The following is a 15,909-nucleotide window of genomic DNA, read 5'->3' as shown; positions in this document are numbered from 1 at the left end:
TCCTGATCCAACATCAGAAGAAAATATATGGCCCTGGTTTTAATTCTTCCTGTGGATGCTACTGCTTCAGACCCCGGAAGGCTCAAGGTATTCCTGGAGGAACCGTCCCCTTGTGTCTTTTTCTGCTGCATGAACTGAGATTTTCAAATGCCTAAATTCAGTCTTCAGGTCAGAAAAATACTACATCACCACAGGCCCCTGACTTCATACAGAAAAAAAGTGCATCTAGTCCTATCACCACTCGTGCCAGCGTGATGCTTCGATCACCTTCACACAAGTACAGCACCTGTGAATTTCTCCAGCTTCCAACAACCAGCTGCTCTGAAATCTACTCAGTTAAAGACCCCTTCAATTATAAGGCTTTTTGCTTTGTTTTTTTAGCATGAGAAGAAAAACAAGCAAATTAAATACACCGCTCTCCCCCCCCACTTCAGGAGAGAGGAAAGTGGATAAATCAAACAGACTAAAGCCTAATCCCTCTCTAGACCTTGAATTATCTCTAATTTAGGCTTTGTCTAATTTCACCAAGAAAAACAAACATTCACGAAAACTTCAAAGGCTGTGAAAGACTGGATGAAATTTCAACATAAATAAGCATTGAACAGAACAAAGGAAAAATCTACTTAAAATCTAGTACAGAAACATGTTGGAGGCTCCACAGGCTCCAGACAGCACCGCCCTCTGATACAGGCTGTCCAGAGAGAGGTAACAGTGCCATTTTTTTGGTATCTCTTCTCAGTTGCATGCTGATCCTTACAAAAACAGTTGTTAAGCCAATAGCAAATGAATAGACACAAAATCTTGGTTGCACAACCCAGAGGCGAGCGTAAACCCTTTATGACCTCTTGTATTTTTGTTGTTGTTGCTGGTGGCTTTATTTATTTTTTTTTTTAAATCTTTTCCCAGATTAGACTTTTCTCTCTGGTTATACAGAGAATTCCCACGGCAGACACGGTGTCACATGAAATGACATTACTTTGCCAACAGCTATCTGTTCTGCTGCTTCATTCAGAGCACATTATCTGCCCACAAGCATTCATTTATGTCTGTTTACAAAAAAAAAAAAACCAAAAATAACGGTAGGAGAAAAACAAATCTTCCAGAGCTAGACGTGAGGTTAAGCTCACAGACTTACTAAGGTAGTTTATAGACATCTAAGATGTATGCTGACTTGATAGATGCCCTCAGACAGTCTGCCCTACACAATCTCTGTTGTACTAAGAAAAATGACAAGTACTAGCAATACTGAGCTACTTGCTGTTACACAGAAAGGCACCGTACCTCTCAGAAAGAGCACCTGGGAAATGAGCAGGGTAGCAATCGGCAGAAGCTTTTTCAGTATACTCATCTCTTATGGTCTGCTTAAAAGCCAGAGATAAACAGTAAATTCTCTCTCTCATTCTTCTATTTTTCAGTCACCCAGATCTCAGAGCCACTTGTCCCAGCACCCCATCCTCCAGCTTGGTCAGTACTAGAGGCTTTACAAGACACAAAGAGAAATTACTGCTGCCTTGGAGGAATAGAGCACAAAACAACCCCAGATATTCCCTAACCTTACAGGTAGAGCATAACTTCTGCCCTTTAACAGAAAGAATAAGTTTAAAAGAATATTGAAACATCTAAATAATCAAACATGCACTGAAATCTTGTCATCCTAAAAGAGGCTTGGAATCTGCTTATTATAGCTGCCTTATCGTCCTCTTCATAGCTTCATAGAATTGCAATAGAATCACGCAACAGAAATCCATTAGGCTACAATCGTCCTGCCAGCACAGCATTGTTCCCTACTGTATAACTTCTCCCAAGGATGCTGCGAGGATTAATTCGTTACAGCTTGTGGTATGTTTTGAAAGCACTCAGTCTACAGAAGAGCTGAGAGAATTATTAGGAAAAGGACAATCAAACCCTGGTGACCCTCTCTTTATCCCAGAGGGTCCTGCTCAGAGCAGCAATTTAGCCCAACAAAGCAAACAAATTCAAAACCAAGTTCAATACAACAAATGGGAACGTGTCATAATAAGAATGCAGACACACAAGACAAGAATCTCTAAAATTGTCATTAACTTTTACTCCTTACCTAATATTGACTAACGCGTGGGTCACCTTGCTTGCAGGCTCTTTCCATTGACCGGCATTGGTAGAAATCCTCAGAACTGAAAGGAAAAGACAGTTAACAGTGCTGGCCCAGAACTGACAGTCTTCTCATCCAAAATGTCACAAGTCTGCCTAGGTGGGATGGCAGCCTGCAAACCACAACAAAGCAACATCTCAAGGATGACCATCTGTGATGCAAAGCAGTTCTCTTTGAAGCCTGTATAAGAAAATGAAGGAACATGGAAGAGGTGTGCAGGACACCTGGGAGGCAGGAAACACGGGGGGCAGAAGAGTCTTAATTCTCCTGACTGATTTCATTACCACGTACTAAAGTTGCTCTCCCTCAGAAACGGGACAGCATCCCAAGTCAATTAAACCTTTTATTCTACACGCTGCTATTGTCCTGCAGCTCCTGTTTATGCAAGATTCCACCTGAACAGCACTACATCCTGTGATACAAATCTAACCCAGCAGTGATGGATCCCTTACCTCCCTGTTTATCTGGAATTGCAGAGAGGGATTACACACCAGCCTAGGGAAAAACACTCCCCGTAGGAATGAGTGTGTTGCTCTGTTGCACAGATGGTCTCTGACAGACTTGGGAGCAGATCTGAAAACATTCAGCAATAGGAAGAACTTCTAGGGAATCTTTTTTTTTTTTTTTTTCCTCCTGCAAGAGCACCCAAAATATTTATCTAGGTCAGAATCTGTAGCGTTTCTATGGTGGCAGTTACCTGAACATCTCTTGCTAAGGACTAAAACAATGAAACAGTAGCAAATGTTTGGATTATTTTTCTGTTTTGCCTGAACAAAAGCAAAATTTCTATGAACTTGTATATACAGGGTTTTCCAGGGTTGCATTCTACAAGAAGAGTTTGGCTTAGACTTGGAAGTGAAGCAATAGCACTTCATCTGTAGTTATGATCAACTAGAAACATGGATGCTACAAGTGAATCCACAAGTACAGTGGCTGCACACTCTTGCCTATTGTTGCACAAGAAAAGCTTTTAGTCCTTAAAGATCTGGATAAAGCTCAGACTCAGGAAATTTTAAAAGACATCAAGACACCTAGATTCCACTTCTACTGTACAAAGATTCAATATATTAACAAGAAAATTAAAGGATAAAGTCTTTTTCTCATCTGTGCTAACAGCTGTCCCAGGGTTAGGGGATAGAAGGGTGACTGTAACCCCTGTGAGCTGGATTGACAAAGCCAAGGGAGGCTGTTAGTTTAGCCTGGCTAAGTTACGGCTTTCATCAACTCAAGACAGTGCTGCCTTATCACTTCCTTGTGCTACCATTACATGTCATCTGCAGGGGGAAAAAAGTCAGCTCTGAGTAACGTTATTTTGGCAAACTGTAGGTACTGTACTTGAATATCTGAAGTAACGTATTCAGAGAGTTTCCATGCAGGCTTCTATAACATTAATTCAAATGAGTTTGTCCTATGTAGCAGGATGGAAAACATTCGTGTGATATATGAAGTGTTCAAAAAGGTCAGATGTGCCTATCGCAGCCCGACTGAGTAAGTATTTCAGAGTATTATTTATCCAATCCACTTTCCTTCAGCTTCCACAAGGTGGTTTGAAAAAATTACTGACTAATAAAATCACCTCATCTTACTAACTGCAGTTCTTGGGAGTAGGAAATGGGTTAGCAAAAAATCTTTTGAGCTCAGAGAGCAAAATTGACCAACTGATCCCTTATATAACAGATGAAAACTGTAGGAAGTTTATACAAAAGGGCGATTCATTTTCACCTGCAATTACAGGGAGTATTTGGCTCCTTTTATTTCAGTGAGGATGACTCCCTCCCATGTCAGGACAGTGCTGTGGCCAACTGTCTCTGTCCCACAGCCCCTAGCTCCCCTTAAATGCTTATATTAACTCCTGTTGTTCGATGGGCGATCAAACTGAGAAGGGAGCAGGGAGTGCACGGAATAAAGGTCCTTCTAGAACAAAGCAAGCAAAGAACACAGCTTCATTCTTTTCTTCACAGCTTCAAGCATGTAGGCACTGCACCACTCTTTGCTGCAGCTACCCCTAGCTACAGGCTCCTGTGTATACACAGTCTGATTTTGCCTCCATGCATTCTTTGCTCTCCTTTGTTCCTCTTTTCCCTGCTGGGTTTCACTTGGTAGCACTCCAGCACGTCTCTCTCTCTCTGAAGGATGGCAGCTTCTCCCTATTTTGCCAGTAGGCACATTCTTCAGTCCAGTGATTTGCTTGTCATTGCAAGCAGGTTTGCGAGGGCTGTTTTCTTGGTTTGTTTTGGCAATGACTACTCTAGATGTGATTTGTCTAGCACAGCAAGCTTCCTTTTATAAAAGTTCCTCAAATTCTTTTCCAAACTCTTGTTTGCACTGAGTGCTTCTCTGTGCTGGCTAGTTCTGCAGCATGTACTGACCTTGACTTGACACTCTTAAATGTGATGGATGCAAACTACAAATTGATGGACCAAACAAAAATGCATGAAATGTGTAATACCACATAAATTTGTTGGCACAATTGGCCACTTCAAATCACAGCAACTGGCTGTTAGAGAGGCAATGGGTCTGCTCTTATTTTCGTCTGACTAAAAATATGTATTGCTTTAACAAGTTTCTCTCTCTCAATTCTTAATTTACCAAATATATCAACACAAAACATGTCCAATCAAGGAGACAGGCATCAGCAGAAGGTGGACAAAGAACACCTGACAAACACCCACCACCATCCTCACGTCTACTCATGGTTAGAATTCATTCCTGACCAGTCAGGAGGTACTCACCCATAGAATAAAGGTTGTCAAAATTCTGGTGCATCCGAATGATTTCATAGTACAGCTCATCATAGCTGCTGGGCGTGGGGAGAAAGGTGTCTCCATAAGTGATAAACATGTTGAATAGGTTCACAACCTATACAAAGAGGTGAAAAGAAGTTACAACATGAATATTTACACAAAGCTAGACTGCAAGAGAATACAAGCGACGTTCAAAACCTTCAAAGAAACAGCTCGTTTCCATTACCCAGTATTGCATTAGCTCATTGTTCTGTTGTCTTCATTACAGTACAGAAGAGACAGACAAGCAGATTAAATATCATATCTAGGTCCAGAAAAACAGCTTTCTAGTATTTTGTATACAAAGGACCATACAACAAGAAAAAATATTACCAAATCCAGAAAATTAAGCTAAGTCTTTCCTCACACAAGCTTGTTTATTTCAATGAGGAGACCATATGGTGACTCCAAGCTCCCCATTTTCCAAATATCTGGCAAAACCAGCCACAGTGATGTTCCTCAGCTTAGTTGCCTTGTCCTGATACCTCCTTACTCAGGCAGAAATTATGAATTCTTTCCTAAAATTCATTCAAGTTTAATTAATTTGTTTAAAAGAAGAGGATTTGATTTGTCTGTACTCACCATAAGAGCAAGGGTGAAGATGTTGTGTTTGGCCAGCAGCACTGTCTCATTAGACATGAGAAACTTCAACAAGTTGATCAAAGCTAGGAGAAAACGCATTTTTTTTTTGAATAAAACTAAAAGCAAAGCCATTCTCAACAAGTCACTTAAATATATATGCATTTTCATTATCCAGTATCAACTAACTTAAATGACAGCTGCATACTTCTCAGAAATATATCAATTCCCACATTTATTCTCCTTCACTGACTTCCACTGAGTTCACACAGGCTCAAGGTTAAGTCACTTGTTAGCTTAGATGGTTCAGGTTTTTATTTTTTTGTGTGTGTGTTTTGATTTTTGTGTTTTTTTTTCTACCTGCCAGACCTTCAAATGAGCCTTGGAGCTGGAGAATCCAACTGTCTCCTTTCTGCTTCATACATCACCAACATGATGTATGCAGTCAGCCCCAAACTGTCACTCCTGTTGATATGTGCAGTTTAAAAAAAATAAAAAGATGAAAAAACAAAAAACTCAGCATAGCTTTTCTGTAGCTCTATGTCACTGCTGCTGCAATGGTACAAGGAAGGATGTACTACTTTATTGTGTCAGTTATCTAGGGCTGCGCAGTAAAGACTACAGATCTGGTTCACGCTTGTCTTGAGAAAGAAAACAAAGGCTTCTGCTGTAACCACCCAATATCTGTTAGTGATAGTGGGAATTAACAAAAAGGTTGGCTAAAAAAGCTTTAATCACATAGACTTTACAATAAGCAATTGCATTCTATACACTTGAATGAAATGGAAATTTCTTTACCTTGTTGCTTCAAATTCTGGATTTATTTTTTTATTTTTTAAAAGAAGAAAGCTATTTTCTTCTGCAGGATACCTGCTCAGGACTAAAGCTGACACCTGTCTAGAACAGATTCTTAACGTACTCTCTGCTCGGAAGTCAACAGGTTTCAAGGTTTTAAAAAACTGAAAAAGATGGTCTACAAAGTCAAGCAGGAACACTTAAAAGACTTTTTAAAAGGTTCTTGATTACCTGCTAATTGCTAGCTGCATCTACTGATTTCTTACAGGTGAAACTAGAATTTGTTAACCTGTTCCTTTTCTCCCCGGTTTGTGGCAGCACTTCCACAAAACTTACTGCTGCTCATGGTTTGGTGCAGTCAGGAAAGAACATCGGGAAAAGAAAAAAATGAAAGAAAAAGACACAATAGCTCAACAGTCCCAAGAGAAGCCTAGGGACAGCTATCTCTGGTGTACTAATCTGGAGCTATTTCCAGCCAAGCAACCAGGAATACTTGGATTCTAAAAATTTACCATGACTTGTGAGGCTCTAGACTGTTAGAAACCACATTCCACAAGTTCTAGATGCTAGAAGAGAAACTTGGTCAGTGAGACACTTAAGCAGTTACCACCCGGTACCAAATGGAAGATTTGAGATATGCCATTTGAACAGGCAAAACAAACTGTCCATGAATTTATAAAGTTTAAATATGACCTCAGATTTCTACGCAATATGAACTGAAGTAATTACTGCCACCTTCAAACACTATCATTATCTACTCAACTAACACATACAAGTCAGTAAGCCTGCAAGAAAAGCAACTTTAGTTTGGAAGAACCCCACTGCAAATAGAAAATAGATCATTCAACTCAGCCCAAAGGTACAGGCTATGAAACAGGAGTAGATAAAGTACAGGGAACAAGAATGATGTAAGGGCAAAACTCAAATCCCCCCCCTCTCCCTTCCTTCAGGACTACAGGGCACTCCAAAAAGATAAAAACAGAAAGCCTACAGTAAAAAAGCAGATGTGAAGAGACGCGTAAATTCTGGAATTAAACTTTCAGAGATTATGAATACAGAGCTGCAACCACTGCCTTCCAATACTAGAGATTCACAAGGAGGATCAAAAGTTTACATATGGCCCTAAAAAGAGAAGTCTACAGTCGTTGGGAGGATATTTACTCATCACAGACAGAAGTTACTTCAGTTTATTCCAATCTATCAGCGGGTGGCTTGATGTTCAATTGCAAACCAGATTGAACAAAGTTCTCTGCAAACTCCAGATGGGCAAGTGACTTTTCTTGCAGGTCTGTTTCAGGAATTAAGTAGCAGCAGCAGCCTCCCTCCCTTCCATGACAGACGACAACTTTGTGGAGCAGTAATACTGATAACTTTTCAGTCCCGCCACAAAACTCCTAATACCATCAGCATCTCATCATCAGACACTCAAACACCTGGGACCAAAATCAGAGTGAAATCAGAGCCTGGATTCCAGCTCTGGAAACACTCCTGTCAGGTATTTTTTTCCGCAAAACAGCCATTTCAAAACAAAGAAGTAGCAGGTACAGATTGGCTCTCCACTGGAGCAGAAATCCAGCTAAAAACAGGTTTCCAAGGTAACCAAGCCTCCAACAGCAAAAAGTACAGTCTCCCGCAGCCAGTGCTTTGGACTGAAGACAGCTGCCCTGCATCTCTGTCACAGCAGCTTGTTAGCCATTCCTCTAGTTAATGCTTATAAGCATGATGTTACCTCTTTTCCAAGCCACAAGACTCCATATAACCACTTCTCCTGCCCCTGTGCTGCTGTTCAGCTACTTGCAATTGAGGTTTCTGAAGGCAGAGCAGCAGAGCTCTGTTTTTTCCACAATAAATGGCACGAAGCCTCGTGTTTTTGTACCATTGCCTCTCGCACTTCCAGCAGAACCCTGTTGAAAAGCCTTTGGCAGCAGGTGGTCGCACAGCGTGAAGAGAAGGCGCTGAACATCCAGACACCGTGAACACGAAAGCTGCTAGTGGTGAGAAGACATTATTTTTAAAAGACAGAGCCTAACCATCACTATCTAGAGCACAAATACTCACTGACTGACAGGGGCAAGCACCCCACAATTGCCCATTGCAGTGTATCTCAGACACCTCCCTGAAGCACTTGCACTGCTCTTATTTTTAATTTATTTAAATGTTGTCATCAATATAAAGACCTGCTGCTGTGCTCTACCCCAGCATCTGCTGTAATAAGTTTGCTCGTGTTTAATTTTTCCTGTTTCAGTTTGAAAGACAAGATATTACTGCTGCTTGACATCCACCTTCATACTTGAATTGCACGGCATCAACTCACAACTTACCTGTGTTGTTACTTCCTAAGAACTAGGACAGAGAGGGACGCCTCACATGAAAAAGGAACTCAGTGCTGGGCTCAGAGCTGGTCCTCCAGGTTCACAGTAACTGTGTGCACTGCACAGATAAATACCCAGCAGTTTGGGAACCCCACAAGCTGTAGTGCTCTTACCTGCACCAATGCTCAGAGAACGACCAACCTCCTTCTCTGCCAGCACATTCTGCACCAGCCTCTGTTCAGTTTGCTCAAAGAAAGGCACAGCAACACTGTGGATGTGAGTCTAAATCCATGACTACCTTTGTAGCCTCTGCTTGTAAGGCAGACCTGCATTGAAAATGAGGGCAGCTATGCCCTGAAGTTTTCAGGATTAACAGCTCTGAGACCCAGCTTCAGATGCCGAGTGCCCTTCAGTGACAATTACACACACCAAATAAATCCTGAGAGCAAAGGTCCAGCTGGCTGAACATCCATCCATCCCCGAGCTTTGACAGGGCACTGTTACCGCTGTTCCTGAGCAACCTGGAGCCAAAGCAGATGTGTCACTTCTTCCCTACTGCAATAAACTGTTTTCCTCTCATATCCAATCTGCAGGCTGCCCTCTTACACTAGCCATGAAATTATCCATGTTTGCTCCCAGTGGAGCAGCGGTTTCAATTTCTCAGCAGTGCAGACAGAACTACAGTCCTTGCTTCGCCACAGCCATGTTATCCAAATTTCTGTTCCAGGATTTAACAGTGATGGATGGTTTGGGCAAGAGAACTGATTCAATATGAACTGAAAAACAGCACTTGTTTTTTTGCAATACACTCTAGAGTATTATTTTTTTTTTTCTAAAGATACCTGTTTTTGGCATCCCTTACCAGGATACAATACACCCACTACAGTGAGCCTCAAAATTCATAATTTCACATTGCAATAAGTGTCACCGGAACTTCTTTAGCAACAAAAACAGGAGGCTGTAACTGAAGTAAACTATCAGCAATCAGCATTTGTATGTGAGCTCCTCATTTTGTGCCCTTAGCTGAGCACACTGACTACACTTCACAACTTGACAAGCAGAGAACAGAGCCTTGAACACCTATATTTGCAGCCTCAAAACCAAGTAGATAAGCACACTAAGTGGACACTTAAATTGGGCATGAAGCCATATGACTGGCTGTATGTGACAGTGGTGCAACTCATCCAGATCAGGTTTTAGGCAATTTTCACTCCCAAGGATTATTATAGCCAAAGGAGGAAAGAAATGAGATCATCAGCTTTTACAGATACCTTCCCAGCTTTTTAAACTGAAATGGCTGCACTGAAAGAGGTTCTTAGCTCCTCCACCATGCAGCTGCTTTTGAATATTGACATTTTTTCCTTATCTGCTCCTGTGGCCAGTCTGTGCTGAGGAGCAAGAGTACTCCTGCTCGGCCATTTGCAAGCTAATCTGCTGTAAGGAGGCTGTGGGCAGCCAGCTTCTCTTCCTCTCTTCTACCACGAAAAAGGCAATTCCAGGTCTGGATAGCTGCACTCCCTCTTTCCCTCCTCCTCCCCTATATTCCTCCTCCCATTGTAGGCTTACCTCCTTTCCCTGTAAGCCTAGTTTCAAAGAGAAGTAAATTCAGCCTTGGCACATCTGGGATTCAGACAGTTTTTGTTCTATTCAGTGTCTGTGTTCAGCCTTTGGCTCACGTGTAACGGAACAGGAGCATGGGGGTAGGTTAAGTAGAAAAAAGGGAAAGGAAGAGAAGTAACACCGTCCCTTGGGCAAGTCAGAATGTAGCACAGACTCTGCCACAAGCATCAGAAGGCTCTGATGTGCTATTGCACAACAGAGCAGAAGAGAACAGCCCTGAGACACACATCAATGAGATCTTGGATGAGTTGAGCACAGTATGGAAGCCTCTGTCACCGCATCTGCTGTGCTCGCAGGTCAAAAAATTTTCTAATGGTGCATATAATGGCCTTCAACAAAGGAACAAAGGAGGGGGAAAAAAGAATGTGAGGGCTCCCCAGAAGCTACAGTGTAAGATCAATTAACAGGGATCCTGTGCTCTACTAATATCCTCTGGTTTTCTACCCTCAGACTCTCAGAACACACTGGGAAGAACAGTGATTTCCCAATTCCCCCTGGAAGTTATCATTGTATCATCAATATGCTCAGTGCCCTGCTTTCAGCATTTCATCTGGCATCCCCCTTCAGATGATCTCCACCCACACGGCACTACAGGGCAGCTGATAATGATGAGGCAATGCCTCCCTGCCACGCAGAAATCCTGAGCCGGCAAGCACTTCAGCAGCACAGTAACCCTCCTGGACTCCTTACAGGCAGCCTATTCACTTAAACATATTCTCGAGGCAAGGTCCATCCCACTCACAGTAGCACATGGCATACCAGACCTGGGAAGAATCAGTGCGCTAGGCTGGAACTAAGAAGAAACTGAATTCAATTTCCCTGGAAGCAGCACTTCAAGTCTTTGTGTGCTTCAACTGCTCCAGCTTTAGATAGGAAACAGCACTGTTCTGTCTGCTGCAGCACTCAAAGTGGAAACAGCTGGCTTCAGTCTTCAGCAAAATAGGAATTACCTGAGCTGGGCTGCTGAAGGTAGCAATATGACCCTGTAACCACCAGCCATACCTCTGCTTCTCTTCCTTGTACTGGAAAAGAGGGCTCAGGCTCTGGGAAGCAGAGATCCCCCAGAAGCTGGTCGCTGTTTCTGAACACAGATCTGTCCCCTGGCATCTGAGCAGCTCTACATCAGGGAGCTAACAAGAACACCACTGGCTGTACCAGGTCAGAGCAAAGGCCCACCTAAACACAGCATTCTGTCAATTACCTGTTGAAGAATAACGTGCCAACCGATGCTTTCTCAAATGCTCTTCCAGACTCTAAAATTCAGCATGACTCCCTTCACTTGCTAGGGAAACTACAGCACAGAGTGTGGAAATAACAGACTCGCATGACTTGACAATACCATAACCACAGCCCAGTCCAGTCTCCTGTTCCAGGCTGGAGATCATAAGAGCCAAGCTGGGATAACCACATATCCCCACTGGTTTCACTGTGCTGTTGCAGGAAGGAAAAGAGACCCTGGAATAGAGTAATCACCTGTAATAAGTGCCATACCTGATGAGAAATTCAGAGGTAGGGAAGCAAAAGGCTCAAATATGTTACCCAGCGATGACCTGAGCGTTAGGAAGGAGCAGATCTGGCTGTGTTCAGCATGGGCAACCACTCGGCTGAACGGTGATCAAAACAAACCCAGCAGGAGACGAATGTCTACAGATAGGTTTTGACAGCAAAGAACCAGAGGTAGTTTCCAGATAGAGCAGTAGGAACACGAAACGTGTCCAAGAAATAGCTCCATTGCTATTATAAACTAATGCACCAGAACCCCCCGAGGCACGAGCTATGCCAGCGTCTCTGGACACGCTAACCAGTTACTCAGGGACACGGCGCTTGCTGCTTCCCGTCAATCAGCCAAAGTGCTGGAAACCAGAGCTGCTGCACCGTCACCACAGTCCCCTCTCGGGAGGGCAGGGGAAGCAATACAAGCTTTGTCAGCATCGCTATTTAACATGCTTCAGCTCCTCTCCTTTGCTCTGATAAGGGGGAAGAAACCTGCTTGCAGGGGGAACGGTCACCTGGCTGGAAGGCTGCTGCCACCGCTGCCTCCCTGCTTGCCGCATTCCTGCTCCCGGCCACCAAAGCTCTGCAGCAGACAGCAGCTTATTATTGGCAGGCCCCCCGCTGCCAGCATCTTGGAGATCTACAGCTGTTCCCTCTTTTCCCCACGAATTTCAGGGTATAAGAATGAAAGCAGCCTTATTCTTCATCAGGAAGAACAGCACGGCAAGGGCGAGGGCGCGTGCTGGCATAACCCATGGCTCCCGGGATCAGCCGAGTAAGCCACTTCGTTTCCAACCCTTTACTTACCTTACATAGCCCTCATTCCTGGCACTCACTGTTCCCACCTAACTACAGCCAATGGTGTGCAAATTGCAAGCTTAATGGAAATGCTGATTGCTGCTGCCAGAGCAATGCTGCTTGATAGCATTCCAGCACGCAGCAGCAGAGAAATCGCATCTTCTAACTTCAGCTGAAACTCAGATGAGCGATGCGTCTTTTTCTTAAAAAGTTAAATAAAAACTGTGAAATAATTAAAAAGCAAACACCTACAAGCTACATGTTCCTCTTTAGAGGAAAGGGAAGGATTGAGCTTAATTCTACTCCAGCCGATAGTGCAGGTTCACACTTAATTAAATAGTAGTCTTGGGAGTTAAGATTGCACATTTTTGCACAGGGTCTAAAATCAGAGCCAATTTAGAAAGGATGAGCATGAGAAAGAGCAGAAACACTGAGCAGGGACATGGGAAGACAACAAATGGACCTAGGAGCGTTGCTTCTTGAAAACAAAAAGGGCGTGGGGATAAGTCACCGCATTCAGAGCACTGCAACCCCTCCGCACAGAAGAAATGGCTGTAAACAGCTTTGCTGTAACCTTTCTATCATCAGCAAGACTGTTTCCCCCAAGATATTATCACACTCTACTAGGTCACCATGATCTACAAACTCTTAGAGATGCACAACCCAATTCTTCGGTGTTAGCTGGCTTTATTTAAATAAATACATTGCAGCACAGAGCAACGTATCCAGATGAGACCTGCCAAGCAGTATGACTAAAAGGTTGCCAGATGGCCACTGAAATGCCTGAACTTCCTTTGTGCACATCTGAGCAGAGCAAGGCTCTGTTGATGAAAAATTTCCATCCTGATCTCACCAGGTGAACCATAAAAAATAACATCAGATTTTGATTATTATCTTCCATCAGTAACTGGAGTCAAACTCCTTACTGAGAGTGTTAAAATATATTAATAGAAAGTGATAGTCACTACAATTAAGTAAAAGTACACTAACAAATACATAAGTGAAAGGAGATACTTCCTAAAAAACGCTGCACATAGGGAATTTAGAATATTATTTTATAAGAAAGCCACTTATTTTTATTTATTTGCATTTCTTACACCTGTACTTAACCAAACGTGAAATGCTGTTACCACAGAAGAATTCTAGTTTTGGTTGAAAAAGGTGATGTGGAAAGGTTAATGTGAAATTGGCCAACCAGGTGAGAAGAGCATTTGTAGTCTTTCTTCTGAGCATCACACATCATCTGCTTATAGTTCGCTTTGTAAGATGGGACAGGGATTTTCTTTGGGATAACATGGAGCTAACAGAAGTAAATTTAAAAAAAAAAAAATCAATTGATATCAACCCTCAATATACATCATAGCTACAGACAACATTTCTTTTATAAGATTCTTTCATCTTTCAGTTTCCATCCTTTCCTAAATTCTAACAGGACTAGTTAAGTAAATAATACTAAATACCAGTAAAATCAATTAATAGCAGAGAGGGAAATAACACAACTTATATAAATCTACAAGTTCCTTTTTATAAACCAACAAATTCATCCGTTCAGGTGCTCCATCACCTGAACTCTGCAGAAACTGCCCACTTTGCCCCAGGGAGCTGCTACCCATCAATCAGGAATGCCAGCAGCCTGCATCCAAACCAAGCACACAGAGCATAAAACTGCCGCCACACATGCCAGGGGCCAGTGCTCAGCAAACGTCATTTTTGCAGTCCCACGACTAACATCTGCCCTCAGGATGTTAATAGAAGACCTATGAAATCCTGCTCATGTCTTTCTTGGCAAAGAAAGAAGTCACAAACACGGCTGAAACAGGCAAGACATCATCCTGATAAGAAAACATCCTTTCTTCTTTCAAGTCTACAATAAATTAAGAAGCACTGACAAATAAAGCAGGCTACACACCTTAGCTAGACACTAGCTTTCATTCTCTGTTTGCCATGCCAAAGGTCCCAGGAAGACATTCAAGTAAGAGAATAGAAGAAGGATATTTAGTCCCATCCCTGAAAGTTAAAAACACTGAAAAGCTCCCAATTCAGAGCACATGAGTTCTAACCCAAAGTTCCTATCCAGTAACACTTCTCAGCCTCTCCAGCCCTCTGAAGAAGCCACATACATGTAAGAGTGTCTTCATTCCTCCTCCTACTCCAACTTCCCTCCCCAGTGCCATCCTACCCAGTTTCTCCAACCTTCTCCAAGCTCTCCAGCACAGTACAGGTGCCTAGGAGATGTAGATGCTGGTATGTAGCTTCAAAAGATTGGACCAACCTCCCACAGCCATAAGGCATGGTGAAATTAGAGGGTAAGCACCAGGTAAAGCTTGAACTAAGTAGAGACACAAAGGAGCTAAAACTCCAGCATTTGTTCTGCAGTCCTCTTTAGAATTTACAAGCAGCGGAGTGAAGTCAGAAAGCATTTTTGCTGGAAGGTGTTTGAAAGGTCAAGCCTCACATAACGATTTCTTTCTCTTCCCAAAACAGAATGCTTCAAGTAGAACCAGTTAACAAACAGGCCTTTGTTTTCACCGTAGACCTCACTTTATGAAAGGATTTTATGATCAACACACGACCTCCTGTTCATTCCACCCTACCCCTATGCATGACCTTTATTATAACCTTTGAAGATGTTGTGCTGAAGAGACATTCTTTTACGCTTGTGTCATCCTTCTCAGCTTGAAAACATTTCTTTGTTCCTATATCTACGGAATTCCTAATTGCACAGAAATTACCACAGTAGCATCGTCTGTATCATCAGCTGGAGAAGGGCATCGGTTAAATAACTGCTTCCTCTGAACTCCACTAAGATGTCACCCACATGCAGAAGACACTGTCCTTGGATCTTCAGCCTTGGTAGTATTTTCAAAGCCAGATAAGACATTTTACATGTTTGGAAGAAGGTCAAATTTTAGGTCTTTTATTCAAACAAACAATCTTAAGTAATTTTCTAACTGACCAAGCAGCTCTATACTCTGTCAAACTCTCATAGCGCCTAGTGATCAGACAATTTACCAGTGCACTAAACAGTGTATGAATCCTGTCTCCACAAAAGCTTCGAGACAAGCTTCCCTTGTCAGGTAGCTGCTGCAGAATGTTACAGTGATAGCAGAATTAGAGATGATGGGGAGATGCAACAGTACCTGATTTCCAATCTGTTCAGCAACACAGATCAGAGCGTTGAAGCAGACTATCAATTGCTGGAGAACCAGAAACGCCATAGGTAATAAGCACTATTAGTAATCAATATGTCAACAGAACTACCAAAGCAAGATACAAGTGACTAAACAACACCAACTTAAACATACACTACACAAAGACAAGTGCGTTATACGTGGTGGAAAATAAGGGTTATTTTCCACCTCCAAAATATTCTTTACTTTAATGTGTTCCAGAGGAA

General features: G+C 42.5%; 1 protein-coding gene across 2 annotated transcripts in view; it reads right to left on the bottom strand.

The window, feature by feature from the left end:
- ARMH3 (armadillo like helical domain containing 3) overlaps positions 1-15,909 on the bottom strand; it is a 119,176-nt gene that overhangs the window by 62,562 nt on the left and 40,705 nt on the right. For both annotated transcript variants that reach the window (XM_032190870.1, XM_032190871.1), the window contains 3 exons: positions 5,497-5,579; positions 4,864-4,990; positions 2,078-2,153 (listed from right to left, as the gene is read on the bottom strand). In XM_032190870.1, the coding sequence (XP_032046761.1) occupies positions 2,078-2,153; positions 4,864-4,990; positions 5,497-5,579 (286 nt within the window). The remainder of the gene's footprint in view (positions 1-2,077; positions 2,154-4,863; positions 4,991-5,496; positions 5,580-15,909) is intronic.

The sequence above is a fragment of the Aythya fuligula genome, chromosome 7, assembly GCF_009819795.1.
Source record: "Aythya fuligula isolate bAytFul2 chromosome 7, bAytFul2.pri, whole genome shotgun sequence".
NCBI lineage: Eukaryota > Metazoa > Chordata > Aves > Anseriformes > Anatidae > Aythya > Aythya fuligula.
Note: the sequence above shows the minus strand (reverse complement) of the source record. Positions and strands in the feature narration are given on the sequence as shown.